The sequence below is a fragment of the Cnephaeus nilssonii genome, assembly GCF_951640355.1.
Source record: "Cnephaeus nilssonii genome assembly, chromosome: 20".
NCBI classification, from domain to species: Eukaryota; Metazoa; Chordata; class Mammalia; order Chiroptera; family Vespertilionidae; genus Cnephaeus; species Cnephaeus nilssonii.
This window is the reverse complement of record NC_137091.1, coordinates 16,041,644-16,065,097: the sequence shown is the minus strand read 5'-3', so window position 1 is coordinate 16,065,097 and position 23,454 is coordinate 16,041,644. Positions and strand designations below refer to the sequence as shown.

Sequence of the window (23,454 nt, the reverse complement as noted above, 5' to 3'; positions counted from 1 at the left end):
ACTAGCTCATTTAGTTCTACAACATCCTATTATTTAGATCCTGTGGAATCTGTATTTTCCCAAAATGGCCAAAATGACATCTTCTGTCCCCCATGCTTTTCCTTTAACCATCCTGTTGAAAGGTGGGGTCTACAAGAACTCCACTTACATGTGGGCAGTCTTAAGACTACAGTGGGAATGAAGGACTTTCTGAAGATAGGCCACATAGGCAGGTCAGTTCTGCTTGATGTCCCTGGGGGCCCCCCTTTCAGACCTTATCCAAGCCACTCCATGGAGAGGCCCCCGTGGAGAGGAACCAACAGCCAGCACCACCTCACCAGCATATGAGTGAGCCCCATTGGAAGTGCACCCCCTAGTCTCAGTGAACTATCCCCAGTTGACACTATAGAGACAAGCAGTCTCCTCCACATTTTGCCCAAATTGCAGACTAATGACAAAAAAAACCCCACTATTATTATTTTAAACCACAAAGGTTCCGGGCCGTCTGTTATATAGCAGTCGGTAACTAATTCAGGTACTGCTGTTCCGAGGTTGGAAAGGAGGACACTGAGTCAGAGACGGGCTCATTCATCACTAGATGGCATCACTAGCATCTGGTAAGATACCTAGCACAATCAATTTCCTGTTTCCAGGATCCTGGGACTTTTTACATCTCCTGTTTCTCCTACTAGATCTATTCCATTGTTTTTGTTGTCGTGGCTGTTGCTGTCTTGCTTTAGTTTTTGGCAAGGATGATGTAAAACACCTCCATTTCTTCAGACTTTTTCTTCCAAGCTGAGTAAAGCAGGACTGGGTCACAGAGGATGGCTGGCTGCAGCACCACTGAAAAGCGAAAGCTAAGCCCACTACTTACTCTGTGGAAACTTTGGTGGGTTATCGTTGACATCGGTCAGTGTGATCGTCACTTTGGTTGTCCCTGAGAGTCCACCCATGTGTCCGCCCATGTCCTTGGCCTGGATCACCACGTGGTACTCCTCCTTGGCTTCCCTATCCATGTTGGGAAGGGCTGTTCTGATGATACCTGGACAGGGGAGCAGAAAACATCACAGGCATTCACTTATAAGAGGGGTGGGGAACCTTTCTTCTGCCCAGGGCCATTTGGATATTTATAACATCATTCTCAGGCTTTACAGAATGATCAACTTAAAAATTAGCCTATTATATTTGGTCAAATATTTAATTAACTAACGCTTAATGCCTTGGCAGGGCCAGACCAAATTATTTCGGGGGCCTTATGGGGCCCACGGGCCGGACATTCCCCATCCCTGACTTATAACAACGTATAACCAAAAATGACTAGGTCCCAGGGATGCAAAGGTGAGTGAGACAGAACCTACCCTCACAGAAAAGTTACTTCAACATGATAATTATAACCCAAAGCAGCTGTGCCTGGAACACCAGAGATGTATTTCCAGTAAACTGCCATAATTACTAATACAGCATTGAAATTTTATGTTTTATATATTGCATTTCAAATGCAAGTAACAGCCTCATATTCTCAGGTATATAATAACTGAAATATTTGAGGGTATCCATGACTGAAACCAATTTCTGGACTAACAATAGAATCTTTTTGAAGTCTATCCCTGCATGCAATTCTTGGAAACATTTCTATGTCTGGTCCATATTAGGTTAAAAGAAGAAAGCATATATTTCATGCAATACCTTAAAATGTTAATACTAAAATTGAAAAGAGTGAACCATATGGATTAAAAATATACACAATGCTTATACAAACATTTACTCTATGATTACCTGTCACTGACAATAGTGATAAATTAATGATGTAATTTAAAATACCCCTAGATATTAGCACACGGTTTATATAAAAATCAGGCTCAGTTAAATCTCTTGGGCACGTGTGTGAGCTTTCCCCCTCTGTACCAATGGCAACATTTCCAATGGAAATATGAAGAGCACTGTGGACGCCTTAGGTCCTACCGCTCTCTTACCCCCAATGTTTGCATGTTTCTGGAAACACCCTTGATCTCATAGGGCCTCATTCTTCTGATCTGTAAACAATTTGTTAGTTTCAAACTATGAGACCCTGAACCCAAGAAGGTTGCAAGTCCCCCACCCGTGTTGAACATCTCAAAAGTCGAGATGAAATCCCACATTCATCCTTGGGTAAGCTGGAAAGGCTACATGCAAGTGCTTTTGATGAAACCAAAGCAAGTAGCCCCGTACATTGTGATCTGAAGCACAGTGGCTACAAATAAATGATGGCATAGGGAGGCGGAAATAATATCAAGGAAATGAGCAAAGTATCTGATGGGTGGCCTATGTGCACATATATACACATAGATATATTTGATAAATGTTTAACTGTAACAATAAGTGTGAATTGTTTGTAAACATCTTTCAAATATATGGGGCATATTGTGGAGAGAAGGAAGGGGCTGTCGGGTGTAATATTGTGGACGAGCAGTTTCACAGGGTTTTGGTGTGTAGTCTAATGAGAGGACCCTCGAGTCACACTTGGCATAAATGAAGTGCAACACTTCGGTTTGGGTTGTTACCAGCATTCACTCTCTGGGTGTGCTATTTGTTTTCTGTAAGAAATGCGCAGGAGCGTCTTTCTGATGCTCAGGCCCACAGGGTGTCTATCAGCGCGATGGAGAGACCCAAATGTGCCGCCTCCCAAACGCACTTGCGCATTAACACCCCTGCGCGCACCCTGCACTGTGGCCTCTGGGAGCGCCAGTCTTTATATCAGCCTTCAAGTTGTGTGGCCTCTTCATTTGGATCCACTGTTGAATTTTAAGATAAAACTTAAATATTTTAAGATAAGTTCTTCAATTTGAGTTGACTTTTAAGATACAATTTTAAGATAAAAGTGGCATTTTAAGATTATATTTATTGTTATGACATGGTGGAATACAGATGGAAACAACAGTATACATGGTTCATTGGATGCCAGGCACCTGCACAGTGTTCGATACTCGCACTAACCCTGGGAGGTGGCCCTTTCCATATCTGAGAAAGCAGAGAGTCAACTAGGTTGAGTGAGCAGGTCTGGGCTCCTTATTCACAATGTGTCACAAGCCACAGTGACATTTCAGGGTACCTGTCTGTGCCTCCACCGAGAAGTAGGGCTGTCCTTCGAGGATGCTGTACACCAGCTTGGCGCTGTTTCCGTAGGTGGGGTCATCCGCATCTGAGGCCGTCACCTGGATCACTGACGTGCCTTAGAAATGAAAGGGTGCATTAGCAGCAGTCCCTCGGCTTTTCAAATCCTATTCTAGTTTACAAAGTTTCGTCTTAAAATAAAAAACAGAGATTATTTAATATGCTTTCATTTCCTGGAGTTGAAATGCAAAGTAGCCTGCCTTCCTTCCTTCCTTCCTTCCTTCCTTCCTTCCTTCCTTCCTTCCTTCCTCCCTCCCTCCCTCCCTCCCTTCCTTCTTTCCCTATCCCCCTCTCCTCTCCTACTGTTCCTCCCTCCCTTCCCTTCTTCCCTTCCTTTCCTCTTAATTTCCATACCTTAAAAATGAACTTTCTATATTCATAGTCCGCCCTGCTATGCTTGGTAGTTAAAATGCTACTATGAATATTATTGCAAAAACATTCTAAGACCCATGGCAGTTGAAATATTCAATCGATTGAATAATTAAATAAAAATCTCCCCAAAGAGTATAAGAAGGGGTAATTAGTGATGACTTGCTTTTCATGAAAGGACAGAATGCAGGCCTCCTTCCATCTGTGGCAGAGCAATAAACACATCATTTTATTGTTGCTCTGCATGTAAGAAAGTGGCTGCTCATACTACATTTTAATTAATTCATGGCTATAAATATCACACAGAAGGCCATTCCCTACTGGCCTGACAGTTGCTTCGTCCCACCTCTGAAGGGTGTGGCGGTCAGACCACAGAAAGCACCAGCAGGCATCTGCTGAGACGCAGGCTGAGCATGTGTGGGTCAGAGTGAAAGCAAACCAGGGGGCTGCAGGGAGATGAGAGCGCTTTTCCTAGAAAAATGTGCTCCCTGATTGTCACAGGATCTGAGGGCACGAGGTGTTGGGCTTCGGAATGGCGGTAGAGAGGCAATTTTCAAATTCCTCTGCGCCAGGCACTGTTTGGGGCACATCCCAGGTACCCTGCCCCTGTCCCTTTCTCAGTATTCATTTGCATCCACTGAACTTGTGAGATATCAGCTAGGAGAGGAATGAAGTTTTACAATCTATTTTGAAAACTGGAATATGATTGGAGTAGGGAGTCTACCCCCATCCAGCGAACAAGCAAACCCGAGTTGCTGCCGTGACATTTTCAGCAGCCGGGCCAGGTTCCCCGTGGGAGGCAAGGGAGCGGCTGCGCAGCCTCTGACAACCTTTAATGCACACGGTGGCCGTGATTTCCACCTGGTGTAACAGTAACTCTCACTTTCTTCTAATGACGCTTCTGTGATTCCTGATTTCCTGCAAACAACTTTCCGGAGCTCTTCCCACATAACCAGACTCTATTCTAGGTAGAAGAGCTGTATCAGGGCGAATAGGATCTATTTTCTGCCATCATGAAACAGCTAGGAAAATGCTTAATTTTGTTATGCTTCATTTGCGTCCAGAGCTCCACTAAGTACAACTCTTCGCATTTTACATCCATGTTAGTTCACCCTCCCCATTCTTTACATTACCCTCATTTTATAAGTGACAAAAGGAAAACTGAGAAAGATGTAAGAACTTGTCTGGGTTCCCCTAGGTGGTCAAAGGTGCGGTGTGACTGGAACCCAGGACTGTCTGCCGCAGTCTACTCTCAGGCCATGGGGGAAAGTCTGTGTGTTATTTCCGAGAACCGAGGAGCCCCCGAAGGTGGAAGCAGTGAAAATTCCCCCGGAGAATCCTTTTTGGTGACTGGCCTTTGCCCCCCTGGCTCAACTGCTGACACTACTGTCTCCTCTGTAATGGTTTATTTGATGCCGACTGTTTCTCATTAAGTCCCCAGGTGACTACTGAGAGACGAGGAGCCTGGGCAGGGCCCAGGGGAGAGAAGGTGGTGAGGAATGGCTCAGCCTGGCTTCCGTAAAGTACGAGAGGGGTGACTTTTCCTGGAGGAGGAGTAAGGGACTACTTCTTTTAACATCACAAGCTCCACATGCAAAGTGCAAGGAGCTTAGGGTTCCAGGGTCACTTCTGCATCTAAATTTCTCAAGCAGGTTGATGCCCATCCCTGGTGCTTGGTTTTTCTCATCTGTAAAAGGGTGGCCTAGCCCTGATGACCCTTCAATTCATTTGAGCTCTCAACCTCTGATCCATATAACTAGGCTCACTCCCTGACCAGAACAGCCCTGCTCACTGTCTGAAAGGCAAACCTTTCTTAACAGGGGGCATGTTTCTCAAAAGACCACAACTGCATGCATTCTACAAAGTCAAGTGGAAGTCATTGCCAGGGGAAGGTGGCTGGCTGGGAATCATGCAACGTGTCTTGATGCACGGTGAAAAGACATGCCCACTTCTGAATTATTCTAATAGATGGTGACATAGTGCCATGCTTAAGTGTGTATTCTGGATCCACTTAAAGGGTCAGGTGATCTTGGATAAATTAGTTCACCTATTTCAAGCTTGGGTTTCCCATATGCAAAATATGTTAAATAGGAACCACTTCATTGCAAAGGTGAATCGTTGCAAAAATTAAATGAAATAGTGCATGTACATCATTATCACAATGCCTGCAAGTTACAAATATTACCACTAGTTTTCCTAACCAAACATCAACATGTACTAGTGACTGAATACAGAGTACCTCTAATCCTGCACGACTAGAAATTGTTATTCCCATTTTATAGAGGTGGAAACTAAGGCTCAGAGAACAGATGTAACTAATTCCAAGTCACTCAGCTAAGAATGCCAGAGCAGAGAGGACCTGGATTCAATCATATCCTTCCCACTTCCCCACGCTCCCTCATAGTTTCTAAGTTTAGATGTTAAACCCTCAGGTCCATTTTAAGTGTCTAAGACTACACAGATAAAATTTTCACTTGTTATTCCATCATAGAAAATACAGCCTAAATTCTCCTTCCTGATCTGGGAGAAGGGTGCCTCTCCTCCCTCACCCCCCCCCACCCCCAGAGACCACGCTTGCAGGCAGAACGGGTCTCCCCTGCTGTACGCACCCACATTGGACCTCTCGGGCACGTTGGCATGATATGTCTCGTGCAGGAACTCGGGAGGGTTGTCATTAATGTCCTGGACCTTGACGATGAACTCGGACGGCGGCTCCAGCGGCCGGTTGGTGTCCCTGTCCACTGCCTGAGCCATCAGCGTGTACTGGGCTCTCTCCTCGCGGTCCAATGTCTTGGTAGCGTGAATGTTCCCTGATTTGTCATCAATCACAAAAATGGTTCCAGCCCCTTCACCTGAGAGAATGTATTTAATGTTCCCATCACCAGAGTCAATATCGGAATGAAGCTAGAAAAAGAGAAATTGAGATTTGTAATTCCACGAAGGCTGCACGGGGAGATAGAGACCCACTTCGATGCTGTTTGCTGCAACACGCCATGTACACCACACACACACACACACACACACACACACACACACACACACACACAAACACACAAACACACACACACACACAGGAGAGGAGACGTTCCCACCCCATTTTACAAATGAGAAAATGGAATATTAGAGAAGATAAACGCCTTGGTCAAAGTCACACAGCTGGGAGTGGTGAATTTTTTTAATTCTAAGAATCATGCTCTCTCTCCTTCCTCCCCGTATGTATGTAACATACAAAATATGTACACGTACATATCATTAATATGCAGTTATTTTGAAAGAAATATTTGCATGTTACAAATAATAAAAAACAAACATTTATGCAATAACTAACTTTTCCCTCAGTTTCGATTCCTATTCCTTCATTTTCCCTACTCAGACACAACTGTTGTTACCAGTTTCCCATGAGTCCCCTGTGACACATTCTATCATATGCAAGAAAAGCTATACAGATATGCAAATGCCCTGTTTATTTTTATGCAATGAAGTGCCACAGGGCACAAGTCCCTCTTCCCCTCTGTTGCCCTTGAGGAATAAACTTGGGTGACCCTCCCACCTCTGGACATACAGATTGACCTCCATATACTGTGTGGATGCCATGATCATTTCTTTTAGCAGTTTTCTTCCAAAAGACATGAAAACTACTTCCAGGATTTTGGTGCTACAAACAATTCACAGATTAGACCTTTCCAGAAGACCTGCAGAGTGGGGCATGGTGAATGAGGAAATGGGGCTGGCAGATGGGAAATGGGGAAATGGGGCTGGCTGATAGCCTGAGACACATGCAGCTTCTCAGACCATAGGACGAATCTTAAATGTCTGTATGTTTCCCCCTCCTTTTATAAAGCTCAGGGAAATTGTGGTGCCTACCTAAGTCCACACCTGGCAGAGCCAGGAAGTCACCTAGGTCTCCTAACTCCCTATCCTGTGCTTTCCTGCCTTCTCTCCCCCAAACTCCACATCTGATCTTCCTGTAATAAACTCACCCTCCCTTGTTGTCCAACCTCAATTTCTGCAGCTTTCATCTAAATCTGCCCTCATTCTGCCTTCAGTGGGAAAAGATAAGCATCATTCTCATAGGTTGTAAGAGTAACTGACAGGATAAAAAAACACAAAACCCTCCATTCTACGGACTACATGAAAAAAGCCAGAAAAAAATAAAAAGCTTTAGTTTATTATTATATAACTAGAGGCTCAGTGCATGAAAATTCATGCACTGGGGGGGAGGGGGTGGTTCCCTCAGCTCAGCCTGCCCCCTCTCACAGTCTGGGAGCCCTCAGGGGCGGGAGGCGACTCAGCAATCAGGGAAGGTGATGCCCCATCACACCTCTGCTGCTGCCACTGCCGGCAGCGCAAGCCTCAGCTGGCCCTGGTTACCTGAACCTCGGGCGGCCCTGGGAGGCTGGGCAGTCGCCATCCAAGGCTTGCTTGCGCCTTGGGCCAGCCCTGGGCGGCTGGGCAGCCGCCATCTGAGGCTTGCCTGTGCCTCGTGCTGGCCCTGGGCGGCTGGGCAGCCACAATCTGAGGCTTGCCTGTGCCTCAGGCTGGCCCTGGGTGGCTGGGGGGCTGAGGGGACTGGGGGACTCCAGAGGCAGGTGTGCAGAACAGCTGGGCCTGCCTGGGGGCAGGCCCAGCCTTGCCACACACCTGTCGCCCCAGCGGGGCTGAGGGGACTGGGTGCCACCATCTTGTGGCTGTGGGCGCCACCATCTTTGTGATGATCAATTAGCATATTCCCTCTTTATTAGATGGGACTAGAGGCCCTATGCACGAAATTCTTGCAAGGGGCTCTGCCTCACAGCCGCACGGCTGTCTTGGCCCTCACAGCCCCGGTTTTGTCTAGAAGGTCATCCGGCTGTCTGGTCTAATTATCATATTACACTTTTATTATTATAGATAATAAATTATTATATTATTTTACACTTATTATTATCAATGTCATTTTAATTATAACTCTTATGAAACCAAGGCTTTGAGAGTTTGTCCAGAGTCACAAAACAAGATTGAACACAGTGCTTTGTAAAATTTTTTGTATCGATTCAATTTTTCCAAAAATATCTCATTAATTTTGCAACGCCTCAGTGAAACACCAAATATTTCAGCTCAAGGGATCCCTGTAGGTACATACAAATTTGGCAAGACTCTTGGGAATTAACTAGACATTATTTGATGACCAACTAAAACACTGAAAAGGTTTAAAATACACTGCTAATAATTTTTTCTTGCTTTCGGATTTCAAAGTCACACATAAATTCCTTTTTTTCTCACCAACAAAGATAATCCATACAATTGACAATGATATTTATTAGGTTCAACACAAAAAGCATTTTGGGAAACCATCCAGTGCTATGGAGGGATCCAGTAGCTGAGGCGGACACAGCCAACTCCTGACTCTGCGGACGGATGGCTCCGCTCTGCACAGCACAGCGGGACACAGACTGTGCTTCCAGCAAGAAACCCGCAAGCCCTTGGTTTGCCAAATTCCACGTTCTCAGAGCACCTTAAACCACTTGAAAGTCGTCCAATAAAAGATTATTAGGGAACCAGTCATCTAGTCTATTCCCCCGATTCACTGGAAACTGCAGATCAGCAGTACCTCCAAAGAAAGATGCATAGGATCCAACCACTTTATTCTTTCCCCCATCCCACCCGACACCTGACGCATTCTTGTGTCCCTAGATTTTAAACATCACTCACTACTTCTCTTTCCCCACCTTTCCCCTATGCTTCCTTTTAGTGGGCATGGCTTGTTCCAGAGATCCTGAAGTGCCTGTCCAGGTCCTGTCTCTTCTGCAGCCTTGCCCCCAACACACAGGTACCACCCCTGGGAAAGCCCCATGGCAGAAGTTCTGAACACTTCGTACATAGCTCGCCACGTGATTCAACCCACACAGCCCCTGCCATAGCCAGAGCCCCCTCCTACTCTCGGCACAGAGTCATCTCCTCCATGCAGGGGATTCTACAGTGACCTCCCCATGCTCTCATTTCCCATGTCGACTTCTATCTTGGGTATACTCTTCTCATTTTGGGGTATAAATGAATGAAATTCTTTAGTACATCTCTTTAAAAAAAACTGCCTTTCCCAAATTTAAACAATATTATTGAGACATTAATATGGACGTCCTCCAAATATGCAATTTCATAAATAGGGAATGCTCTGCTGATGTTTGGAGCAGCTGAGATAATCTTATTGAATCGACAAGGCTCAGAAATGAGCGCCTCCCACCTGTTCTTGTCCCTCCCCGCTCCTGCTCATCTTTCTGGCCACAAGTTATTTTCATGGTCTCCACAGAAGCTCCCTTCATCCAACCCAAATGTTGCCATGTAAATTCAAAATCACTCATATTGAATTTTATCATTGCCCTACTCCTCGGTTTAGCTTTTCTAATTGCTCAGGTAAGACCCCTCTGAAGTCACGGGCTCTCTACCCTAGTGTACCCTTTGCCAAGCTCTGCACCCACACACAGCGGGCTTTCTGTTCTTAGGTATGTGAACACTATTAATGTCACTATTCTCTGAAAGACAGTGGCATGTTTTACCGTAAGTGATAGTGAGCAGTCAGTCCTTCAAACATATTTTGGACTCTCTTCCTCCCCTTGCACATTTTAGGTGGGTGTACATGGAAAATGCAGTCTGAGTACTGCCAGGCCTCCCAGCCATGCCATCTTACCTTTGCCAGGCCTTAGCCAGAGGGGATAGAATCCCACCTACTCTATGACACATCCACCCTTGGGACTGGGGACCCAGGGATGACACTGTTCCTGATGGCAAGTGGCACAGGCTCCAGGGAGGGAGATGGGCAATTAAACAGGCATGTGTAATACAGAAAGGAAAGTGATGCTAAAAGGGGTAAAGAGGGTTAGGATACCAAGGAAGGGTATCCAAGTTGGGTTGGGGAGTGGTCAGGAAAATGCCTCCAGCTGGAGAATGGTTAAGTACATAATGACCATTTCCATTCAGTAGACTATTGTGCAGCCAATGGAAAATGTAGCCTTGCCCGGCTGGTGTGGCTAAGTGTTTGAGCTTTGACCTATGAAACAGGAGGTCACGGTTTGATTCCCGGTTGGTCAAGGCACATGCTCAGGTTGCGGGCTCTATCCCCAGTAGGGGGCGTGCAGCATGCAGGAGGCAGCTGATCAATGATTCTCTCTCATCAATGATGTTTCTGTCTCTCTCTCCTCTCTTCCTCTCTGAAATCAATAAAAATATATATTTTAAAAAGACAATAAAGAAAAACATAGCCTTTATGGTATAATGTTAAGTGGAAAACAGAAGTGTTCTCAACATGGATACATCTATTAATTAAATGAAGAAAGGCTGGAAGGATGGCTCCAGGGTTCTGAGTGGGCGGTCACACCATTGGTGTCTCCCCTCCTAGATTTTCTCGGCGATACTCTCCTATTGGGGTGGAGGGAGAGAAACCACTCCGGAACAACAGCAGCCTTACCCTGCCCACGAGCACGGGGTCCGGCCCAGTGTACTCCTCGATCACGAAGAACTGGTTCCAGACCCAGCCTCTCTTGGAGCGCTGCAGCACCTGGCCCTCCTTGCCCTTCTCGTGGTGCCCATGGAACGAGGGTCGCAGGTGGCTCCTCCGCTCAGTGCTGAAGGCCTGGCTGTGGCACAACATGCCCAGGCACACCAGGGCGGCTTGTAAACAGTAGTTCTCCTTCATTTTTGGTTACGTGGTAGGCACAGGAGAATGTGGCTGTCACCCCTTCCACCAACCGTGCGTCGCCTGGCCGATGGTGGCCTCCCGGACGTGTCACGCAGACCTCTCCAGGAGTGGAATGTCTCTGCTCGCTGAGCACATCACGTCAGGGCTTCCCGCTTCCCCAGGCGGCTTCTGCAGGCAGAGAGGGAGATCGGATTAGCTGCACGCTTTACCTCCACTTCATCTCAACCCCATCCCTCATTTTTCACCCAGACTGGACCATGTGAGCCCTTCACTCTGGGTACTGAGGAGGCAGACATGAGTAAGAGATAGTCCTTCCTCTATCACAGCTTCTCACGTGTGGGTGAGATACACACACACACACACACACACACACACACACACACACACACAGCAACCCCTCCATGTCTACATGAGGAGAAAACGTGTGCTGTGGAATCCAGCTGCTCATGTCCGAGTGTCCTTTTGACCACTTACTGGCTATGGGTCTGGGATAAACTGACTTCTTGGAGTTCAGCTTACTTGCTTATGCAATGGGGGTGAGACTCATACTCACTGCAAGGCTGATTAAGTGAGTAATGACCCTAAGTCTCAGCACAGTGCCTGATACACAATAAGCACCTCAGATTTATGTTATTGATTGTAATTGTGTTTGGGTAGGTTTTTGTAATAATAGAAAAACTTAGGGCATCATGGGAGTCCAGGAGAGGAACTTATGATTGATGGAGTCTTGAGTGTGGAGATGGCAGACAGTGGGGACAGTTAAGGGAGACTTCCTTGAGGACAGGATGAAGTGAGAGTTACTGTGATAGGAAGGGAATGGAGTGGATGTCCATGCAGAAGAAACAACATGTCCTAAAGCCCAGACAGAGCTGGTCACAAGTACAGCAGGTCCCAAGACACCCAGCATCTGTGGATACTAAGGAAGCAGGAAGGCAACAATGGACCCGGCTAGATAAGGTCATTCATTCGGGACAGATCCGGAAATCAATGATGGTCACTAAAACATCTGTCAGTGAAATCATGGGTCCGGTTCTCATTGGTGGATCATTGAAGGCTACAGTGTCAATTCGATGGGCAAGATTTGCTTTTGTTGGTCAGACATCTACATGAGAAGCTGAAGATTGTACCTTAACCTGGCAGTGTGTCAAAGGATACTTTATATGCTCTTTCCAACCAACAACATGCCCTCCCTGCTTGTTCCTGCACCCAGTCATGACTCAGCAACTCATCAATAGGAAGGATGAGCCGCTATCACCTTTGCATGGCCCTTGTAGGTGTCTGATCTCTAGTCACTCCAGTCCTCTCCCCAGCACTCTGGTTCTTCTCTCTGGTCCTTAACTTCTGCCTCAGGTCCCTGGGCTTCCTCACTGGACTGAGTCTTTCTCATGCTGGAGACTTAATTCTCCCCTAAGGAACTTCCGTTGCTATTTTCCTTCTCTTAGCACCCCACACTTTCTTCTGGACAATCATCCCCTCTCCCTGGAGTCCCAATCAGACTCCTCATTCCTGGAACCAGACAATCCCCTCTCCCAGCCCCGCCACCAATGTGATGGGCTCTCAGAAAATTGTTGGGCATAGAGGATGACAGATATGGAGGATGACACTTCAGCACTGCAGGTTTAAATGAAATTGGTGAGATTCCCAAGTACTGTATGACTAGAAACTGAATTATTTGCTATCTAGTTTAGATAAAGTGGTTGGGGATGAGGAGAACAGGAAGGAGGGAGTATGAGTCTTGGCATAGTGGCCTAAAGCTAGATTTGGAGATCAGATCAACTAGATTGAAATACCATTTATATATCTTACAATCTAGGTAACGTTAGGCATGCCAACCGGGCACTCTGAGCCTCCACGCTTGCCTCTGAAAGTAGACACGACAAGAATTTCTGCACACACATAGGGCTGGACACAGAGTGGGGATTGGGCACACACTGGGTCTCTTTCTCTCTTCCTAGACTGTGTGTCACACTCAGAAGAAGAAGGAGGTGTGCTTAACTTGCAGAAGAAGATGCCCTGAAGAGGGTGGAGAGGTGCTCTGTCTAAGAGAGGAGTTGAGGAATGAGTCATGGACATACCACAGCCTCTGCCTTTAGTTGTCTAGAAAATAAGGGAATGGGTGGAATTCTAACTTGATGGTGCAGAACCCCTTTCCTTTTGATGGCCTTTAACTTCATCTACTTGAGCCTTTCTGCTTCCTTTCTAATATGGCAACCTGGTATCTGGGGAGGCCCAGAGGTGCAGTTAATTTCAGGTGTCCATTGCTGCCCCCAAAACCACTCTGTGATCTATTATGTTAGTCTCTTTTTGAGGTACAGCAACTTTAATATTTATTGTAGACAGACACTTTGGGATGTGTGGAAGAGAGAGATTAAAAAGGCAGTGTCATCATTTAACAGTTTCACCCTCAGACGCAGGCATTTCCTAAGAAAGGCTATTTCTTGCAAGCCAAACCGACTGTGTGGGAAGAGCACATAGAGGGACCCAGGAGGGATGAGACCCTAAAATGAGGCAATGCAAAGCAACAGGAAGATCCTTGGCTTATGTCCGGAAGCTGGAGGTATGGCCCAGAATCTGCCACTAGCTTTGCAGGAGACCTCATTAGCTCCCCTTGTGGTAGCTCTACCTCATTCTTTCTAGAAGCCATTGGCTGCCATTTTCTCCAATTGGCTTCCAGTTTCATAGTCATGGTTGGAGCTCTGGTGAGAGCTTTTGGAGTATTTCTTCTACGTGCTCCATACACCTGGCTGAGACTCAGTTCCAGGGGACACTCTCACGTTACCAGTTACAATTGAGTCATAGGGATACGTGGTTCTAGACACTTCACCACCTCCCCCTCCTTGGTGAATTGTTGACAGTGCCACCGGTGGTCATGTGATCTTACATCATCTCACCTCCTTTGCTTGAAAACTCTGGCCGCTCTTGCTCCCTCTCTCCCACTAGGTCTGATCTAACCTAGTGAAAGGGGAAGGAATAGGATGGTGTTTCGGTTTTGGTGCCTCTTAGCCCACAATGCATCTTAGTGGCTGGGATTCTATCTTATTCGAGGTATATCTCCAGTGAGTGAGCTCTTCAAAGCAGGCCACTCAGAGAAGGATGAAGTATGACTTGAACCACATACTTCAAGTTCAAACTTGACATTGCCATCATAGAGTCTCAAAAAGAAACAGAAAGGGAAGAACATATGGTGCAGCAAGATCCCTGCCCATTTTACACCATGCCAAGTATTAAGTGTTCATCCACATGGTGATAAATTATTCTCGCATATAAACTGCGAAGTGTATTGGAAAGAAGGGGTTTAATTAAAGTTGATATTTCTGCACCTCTTTCTTCTGGCTGCCATTTTGCTGTAAAGCACAATTATTTCTGACACTAAAAGTGTTGCAACTAGATGACAACTTTTTCTTTTCCTTTATAAAAAATATTCTAGCTTGATACTAATGAACTTAAAAGCTTTCATACAACCAATAAATAATAAGCCCTTTGTTGAAAAGATGAAATGGTGTTTTTTTTTTCTGTTGGAAATACCAGTTATACCAATTTGCTTTTAAAAGTAATTCATTGGACCCATTATTTGTAAGTGCTTATGTGACTATGTGGTATATAAAGTTATTTAATGATCAATCTCAGGTCTGTATGAGATTAACTTTAAGACATGATGTTTTTAATTTCTTCAATTTCAGAAGCAAATTTTACTTAGCAAATGCTTTTTATGGTCATTACATTGTTGTCTAATTTCTATAACAAACTTATGAATAGGTACTGAGAATATTCTTAAGGATGAGGAAACGAAGGCCCAGATAAATGAAGCAACTTGTGCAAGGTTATGCTTCTGATAAGTAGCAGAGCTAGAATTAGAACCCAAGACATCGGGCTTTGGAGTCTGTATTCTCAACAAGTGATCAATACCAACTCTTTCCATGTGTTTAAAGTTCACAAGGAAATGCTATGGACACTGTGATAAAAACAGTGACCTAGAAGCAATCTAACGTAAACCAATATTAGGACTTGATGTCTATTAAAAATATGACTATGATGAAAATAATAACATTTGCTAATTATTATCTGCCTAATACTCTTCTAAGAGCTTTCAATGAACTGAACCATTAGATTTTTACAATAACCCTACACTGTAGTACTACTGCTGTCTCCGTTGTACAGGGAAATAGTCGGAGGCATGGTGAGATGAGGTATCTTGCCTGTGGTTATAGAGCCAGCAGGTAGAGGAGCTGGGATCTGAGCCCTGGATGGTTGGTTCCACAACCTGCATTCTTATCCCTTATAATCCTATTGTAATAAAGGCTCTCTAAAGAGAAACCTGTAAATTCGATATAGACACACATCCCGATAGTCTTATAACAAAAGTAACTTAAGTTTTGGTGGCACCAGCCATGGGGCAGGGGTGAGAGGACAGGAGTAATCCTGTGACTGACCTGTTCAAACCAAACCAGAACTAGGAAGATAAATTATTTTATAGCTCACATCACAACGTAGTGCAGGTCCTTAAACAGCACCATTCAACAGAAGTTAATCTTTGCTATTTATTTTTAGACTCCTTTCAGAATTTCTAAATATATAGGTTTAAAATGATGTGTTCAGGGAGACATATTTGATTTTTTAGAAATGCTTTTAAACTCTAGAGGTCTGGCCAATGCATTCAATGGTAGAATTTGCGGGGATCACACATGAAAATGAATAGGAGACACCCCCCCCTTCCCCTAAGAAGACTGTGGCATTGGTAACAATTAGGAAAATATATCGGTGTTCTAACTAGTTTTATTAAAGACCCCCAAGGCGGTTCTTGCACAGTCCTTCCATTAAAGCACTTTCTAACAGTATGCCAGGAAGCCCACGCAGTGGGGTTGCACTGAAACATATCGCGACTTTATTTTATGATCGGAGCATATTGCTTGGGAGGAAAAATAAATGTTGTTGAAAGTCACGGGAGTAATAACATGACGGGAAAATGGATTTGCAAAACCACCAGCTCTAAGTGGAAGGCTCGCCTTTCTATCTTAAGAGCAGATCGCCCGTCATAAGCGACTGCGCCTTGAGCATAAAACTCTCTTGCGGCGCCTGCTTTTGTCTCCGTAAAAGAAAATGACATATATGGGTGTTTAAGTATATTTGGACTCCTGCTGGAAATTGTTACCGGGGAGAGAAAGAAAGACGGCGGCGCTTAGCAGAAAGCAAGCGGCTTGGGTTTTTCAGCTTCCTCCCCCGCCACAGAGCTGGAAGGATCAGACAGGCTGACCCTTTCTTTTCATTTCCAGGGAGGTAATTTACAGTTTAAGACACGTTATCATTACACTAAGGATATTACCGGGGCCCACACCAGAACTCAAAACTCCATTCTGTGTGTGCAGAATCCCCTTGCTGGTCTCCACTTCAACAAACACAGCTTTGTAACCAATGGGACTCTATTATGCAAATTAGTGCAAGCATATTTTATTCCCCATTCATTTCTCATCACTCAGCACTGAGCGGGGTCTCTCCTTTCAAATCAAATCATAGGAATTATGCTATGTCTGTGGAAATCACCGAGAATGGGAGAGGAAGTATGAAAAGACCGCCTGAATCCCATTTCTTATTCTCTGATTTCTACACTGGGAACAAAGCATAGGCGCAGGGTAATAATCGCTTCTGCTCAGGTGCCAAATACACAGCAGAGACGGCAAAAGGGTCACTGCGTATGTGGCTGCGCACTCTAATACCAACTCCAGATGTTAAAGTTTGCAGCAAACATGGGTCCCTTATCCATGACCAGGACGTTCTCTATGGGCGGGTGGAAATTTGGAAACTGCTCCTATGTAAGTCTGATTCTCCACTTCTGGAGAAGTAGGGAACCACAGGAGGTCAGCATGGGAGATGCAAAGTTTGCTCACAGCCTGGCACTGGGCAGACCTGGGTCCAATCCTGGTTCTATCGCTTAAAATTGAGTAATGATAGTAAGGATAGTAAGGATTATCCTTGACCAGGTGCTTGATTTTTCTAGTGCTGGGCAGTCTACTCAGGGCTCGGTACACACCATTTTGTTGTACTTTTACCTCAACTTTATGTAAATATCACCCATATTTTATCTAGGAGGAAACTGAGGCTCAGAGTGGTTAAGTAAATCACGCACAGATACACCCTGAATCCCTGCAAAGGATGCAATTCAAACTCAAGTGTATGTGGCTGCAAAGCCCATGCTTTGGCTTCACCTGGCTCCCAAACTCTGGGAGGCCATGTTCCTCCTCTTCAGTCCAAGGAGACTGCATTGTTGGTACCCAAGGACCACCTCAGGTCCAACACTGTATCTGGCACTGGATACCGTCTCTGTTAAGATGGGAATGTCATTCTCAGGCTCTCCTGGCCACACAGGATCATAGCAATCCCACTTAAGCCTGCAGACCCCAAATGTATAGAATCATTCAGTGATTATTTATCTCTTCAATTCATTAAATCATCTTCAAAGGATAAGATGGTTAAGTATTGTGTGTGAAATGAAGAACTTATCTGTGCTTTTATTCAGTCCCTAAAGTAGTATTTTTTCTCTCTGTAATATTTTTGAATTTTAATCATTAAGATGAATAACATATACCAACACATACAGGAAGCAATGTAGTTAGCAGTATCATCGCAGACTGTGAATAAGCACTCTATGAATGTGTGGAAAGAGAGAGATTTTATCTCCAGTTTTTCTTTTCCATGAGCTAAAATACCTGAGGGAAGATTAGGGCAAAAATGGCAATGATCAACAGATGAACCGAATGAATCGTCATGTGTGGTATCAAAGCCTAGATGTAGATTTCCCTTTGTCTCAGAGCAGTAAATATCCATAAAGCATACTTTTTTCACCTGCCTCTTCATTCAGCAGTAAATTTCCACAGTGCAGGCCTGGGTTGGATCTTGGGGATACACGGCCATCATGAATCTCTGATGTGTAGACTCTACTTAAGCAATGGTGAGACACCTGCGTAAGCAGATGAATGACGGTATGATGCCATCGATGCCAGCAGGACCACATACAGGACCACAGAGGAATCAGTGGCCATATCTGGGGAGGCGAATCTGCACCATGTCACTCCAGTTTTCCAGTACTTGCTCGCTCCAGCCTTTCCAGGGAAACAATGATGCTCACAGTCTCCAATATCTAGTCCACTGATGGCCAAACCTTATACCGACCACTGATTGTTCCAACCTGTGTAACCTGGCCCAAAAGCATAAGCTGGGTGAGCCAGATTTGCTTGAGACCTTGAATAAAAGAAACTACGAAGCATTTGCCAGTTAATGGGGGAAGGTGATGAGGTGCCTGGGGGAATGGAGTGGACACCAAGTTACACCCTACAGCCAACATTTCAGTGAAATTAAAGTTATGAGCAAGCCAGTCAGAAACCAGACAGAAACAAACATAGCCTTTGCCCCTGGACCATGTGAACAGCAGGGAGAATGGCCTGCTCTCTGAAGACCTTCGTAATCAAGGATGCCCCTCAGCTGCTGTCGCCATAGGGCCCCACCCCACTAATGTCCTGTTCCTGAATTTCTATGTCATTTGCAACGTCCTGTGCGTTGACGGACCATAAGCCTCCTTCCTGTTAGCTTCCTGTTAGACATAACTTGAGTGCTACCTTTTATCATCAAACAGAAAAACTAGTAAACGGCAATCATCATGAGGAAGAAGTTACGTGGTTCTTTTGGTCACGGAGGAAGTGCTGTAGCTGTGAGGACCATTTGTCCAGATGAAGAAAACGTCCTTTTCATCTATGAATGTCCAAGGAATCCTGAGGCAACTGGGAGATAGTGACAACTGAAGTCAAGACACTTGCATTCTTGCAAGGGTTCTGCCACTGAACTGTTGTGTAACTTCACAAAAAAGACGAAGTCTTTCTCTGGGACTAAGTGTCTCCTTCTGTAAGAGAGGAGGCTGGCAATAGCGTAGTAAGGGTCTTCCGTTTCTGCAGGAGCCTGAGAGTCTGTGCTGACACAGAGTGACTGTCCCTGCATGAAGGTTTTCTCCTGATGTAGAAGATTTGGGTCACAGCTGGCAGGGCTGCTCCATGTGCAACACCAAGGAAGCCCCACCAACATCGTATAACAGCAATGGTGCCCCATGCAGCCAGGCAGTGCAGGGCTCTGCTAATGTGCCAGGTCTGGAACCCCGGCACTAGGAATCAGGACTTTCTCTGCTGGACAGCGGCCATCCATTAAGGACTCTAGCAGATGATGCAGGCCTAGCTGTCAGAGGTATGGGGGAGAAACTGACATGAGAAATGGCGGCTCTGACGAAATGGCTGAGAACATGGGCTCGGGCGTCAGATGGACTTAGAGGTTTAGAGCTCAAGATTTATTGCTCACTAGGGTCATGACTCAACTCCTGAGTCCAGGCTGCCATGTGAAAAGGTAACCACCACCAGGACCGATCTTAAAGGAGTGCTAAGATGAAAGGAGATGATGCAAGGAGAGAACTTTGCATAGTCCTTGACATGACCTTGCATACAGTAGGTGATCAAGAGGATAACTCAGGAGTTTCGCCCCTTCAATAAGAATACAAAGATACAAAGTACGTACTATATGCCCTGAGTACACTAATATAACATACTATATATATATTTTATATATATACATATTTATTTAACACCAATATGCAAATAGACCGAACAGCGGAACAACGCACAACCAGTTGCTATGATGTGTGCTGACCACCAGGAGGCATGTGTGGAACATGGCAGAAGTCGGTTGTGGAGGAGGGGGAGGGGGGAGATGGTGGAGCAGGTAAGTGGGGGCGCCAGAACAAGGCGGGGCGCTGGTTGCTGTCATCAGGGCTAGCCTCTAGTGGTTACTGAAAATTCTTTGCTCTCGTGCACCCCAGCCCCACTCGCACCCGCTGTTGGCACCGGCCCCAATCGCTCCGCACCGTCAGTGGGTGTGAGCAGGGCCAGCGCTGTCAGCGCGTGGAAGCAGTGGCAGTGGGAGCGGGGCTGCCGGCAGACAGGACGGGGCTGCGGCAGGAAGGGCTGGGCGGAGGCGCAGAGGATGGGCTGAGACCCGCTCCTGTGCCCACCGCAGCCTCGCAGCCCACAGTTCCTTTCAAGGTGCACGAATTTGTGCACTGGGCCCCTAGTATACATATAATATGCAATACAACAAATAACATGTAATAAAGTACAAGCCTTCCCAAAGACTCCAGGAGATTGTCCATTAAGAGGATATACACAAAATAATACTGTAACAGGGACTGATGAAAATAATGATACAAATATTTGAGGGAAATGAGATAAAATAGACCAGTGTCATCCATTAGAAATATAATATATTGGCCCTGGCTGGGTACTCAGTTGATTAGAGCATCTACTCAGTTAATTAGCATCGTCTTGATACACCAAGGTTGTGGGTTCCATCCCTGGTCAGGGCACATACAAGAATCAACAACCAATGAAAGCATAAATAAGTGGAACAACCAATTGATGATTTTCTCTCTCTCCCAAATCAATAAAGAAAAAAGAAGTATAATGTGTCACTAGTATAATTTTAAATGATCTAGATGCCACATTATTTAAAGCTTTATAACTATAGAAAATACATAAACATATATATATATGTATATATATATATATACATATATATATATATATATATTTAGTCCATTATGCTCCAAATTGCATCATTTCCATATGTAATCAATATATGAATCACAGAGATACTTTGTCTTAAGTCTACAAAAGCTGGTGTGCATTTTAAACTTCCAGCTCATCTCAGTGTGGACCAGCCACATTTCAAGAGCCACAAGGGGCCAGAGGCTGCCATATAGGACAGCACAGAGTAGAGGTTTCTAGAGAATCTCTGAGAGGAGGGTGTGTAGTCAAGGGCACATGCCTGGGTTGTGGGCTCGATCCCCAGTAGGAGGCATGCAGGAGACAGCCAATCAGTGATTCTCATCACTGATGTTTCTCTCTCTCCCTCTCCCTTCCTCTCTGAAATCACACACACACACACACACACACACACACACACACACACACACACACACACACAGACTGTCAGGGAGGAGACTGGAAGAGGGAAACTAATCTGCAATCCTGCCAAAAACCACTTTTCACAAAGTCTGTTTTTTAAAGAATAAACAATAAGAGGAGGCATTATGCCAACCTGGCCTTCATAAGACAAGGGTTTGATATGCTTTTTGTTTTGTTTTGTTTTTTTGAAATAATTACTGAAGCGAGGGCAGAAAGTTCCTCCATTCCCCACTGCTGAGCGCCTTTAGAATTCTGAGAAGTCCTGTCCTAGCCGGTTTTGCTCAGTGGATAGCGAGTCAGCCTGTGGACTGAAGGATCCCAAGTTCAATTCCGGTCAAGGGCAAGTATACCTTGGTTGCAGGTTCCCCAGCCCTGGTTGGGGTGCGTGCAGGAGGCAATCAATCCATGTGTCTCTCACACATAGATGTTTTTCTCTGTCTCTCTCAAAAAATCAATGAAAAAATAGCCTCAAAAATATCCGTGGGTAACCAAAAAATAATAATAATAATAAATAAATAAATAAAAGAATTCCGGGCTTTACTCTAAAGAAGCTGGACCCATGTGTGTGGACCCGCGACCCCCGCCCAGCACGGTCCACATGCATTGGCCCAGCTTCCTCAGCCACAAACAGCGTGAGGAACTCAGGAAGGCAAGCGGCTTCCGATGAGTGGAGGCTAGTTTTCCAGCAGAGTCCGGCAGGGGGGAGGGGGGAGGAGGCTGCTCTGAAGGCCTCGTCCTACTGCATCTCCCCCAAAGTGCCTCACTGTGCTACAGTCAACCAGGCCCTGCCCCCTTTTTAAATGACCTTTTTTATTTGTATCTCTCATATACCAGAGTGCACCCCCCTTATTTTAAAAAGAACACCCCAACAAGAGCTTCATAATGATCTCATTGTGGTTTCAAATCACCCAACCTTTGAAGCCCAGTTGTTTCTTTTCAGAGGTATTAATGTCATTTGTCCAAAGGAATGGGATTTTTTAAAAAGACAAGCATAACAGAAAAACAGTGGGTGACAGCGCACTGGTAAATGCGTGTCCATGTGCGAGAGCCTGCTGACACGTGCGCCCAGCGTCCGACAGGCGTGACTTCCGAAGGCGGCGTCAGGGTCTTGGTGGGTCTCAGATAATATGGTTCACGTACTTAGAATTTCCATAGTCCCAGGTTAACCCGATTGTGAGTGAGTGACAGACGTGAGTTTTGACTTGCCTGGCAGAAACGTCTATTGCAACAAATGGAAAAAAAATATGCCTTATTTATCATTCATGACCGGAAGCATTGCCATAAGGGGACCCTCTCTTCTTCTCCTTCCCCAGGTAGAAATGAGCAGTTCCACTCCTTTGGATCACACTGTCCTTTTAAATAGGTTTTAATGATTTTAGAGAGAGAGAGGGAGAAACATTAATGAGAGAGAAGCATCGATCAGCTCCCTCCTGTATGTCCCCCACTTCGGATTGAGCCCCCAATCCAGGTATGTGCCCTGACTTGAAATCAAACTGCTGATGACCTCTCAGTGCATTGGTCAATGCCGACTGGCCAGGCACATTGTCCTTTTAAATAATTTAGTAAGGGCACTTCCTCTTCCCCAGGATATATAGGGTGTCCCCCCAAAATGTATACATACACTGTGAATGATTATAAAGGCAATGTTTATTAAAATACATTTCATTTTCAAAATTGAGCTAGCAGCTGTCAAAGTATATATACTTTCTTTTTTGGGACACCCTGTATGAAGTCCCCTAAGATGTGGGAGCACAGCGAACTCCTCACTGAATTCTTCGCCATGCGTACGGGGATATGTACAGCCGACGTGGCCTCTGTCCCTCGTGTAGCTTAACATCCAGACCGGTGTCTCTAGAACTTGACTGCACATTAGAATTAACCAGGGAGCTGAGAAACCCCATTGCCCAGGCTTTACTCTAAACCAGTTAAAGTCAATGGAAACCAGGAATCAGTATTTTTGAAATTCCCCAGGCGGTTCCACATTGGAGCTTGAGAACCACTGGTCTGGGGCCCCACTATCCAATATGGTAGCAACCTAGACGCAGGCGGCTTTTTAGACATAAATGAACTAAAATGAAATAAGACGGAAAGTGTACTTCCTCAATGCGCTAGTCCCATTTCAAGTGTCCAACAGTCATTTCAATCCCCGGAAACAGTCCTGTGAGTCATGTTGGTGTCAGGCACTGAAACACCCTCAGTGGAAGCCTAGGACGTCTGTCCCATGAAGGAAGGAGTGGGAGGAACCCTGCACCAGGCAAGACCTGCTCACTGCACCATGTCCCATAACCTAGA

General features: G+C 45.4%; 1 protein-coding gene across 1 annotated transcript in view; it reads right to left on the bottom strand.

Moving 5' to 3' along the window:
• Positions 1-23,454, bottom strand: part of CDH11 (cadherin 11) — a 141,019-nt gene that overhangs the window by 38,646 nt on the left and 78,919 nt on the right. The window contains exons 3-6 of the mRNA XM_079800070.1: positions 10,940-11,338; positions 6,108-6,402; positions 3,068-3,187; positions 854-1,021 (exon numbers count right to left, since the gene is read on the bottom strand). Coding sequence (XP_079656196.1) covers positions 854-1,021; positions 3,068-3,187; positions 6,108-6,402; positions 10,940-11,167 — 811 coding nt within the window. The 5' untranslated portion in view covers positions 11,168-11,338. The remainder of the gene's footprint in view (positions 1-853; positions 1,022-3,067; positions 3,188-6,107; positions 6,403-10,939; positions 11,339-23,454) is intronic.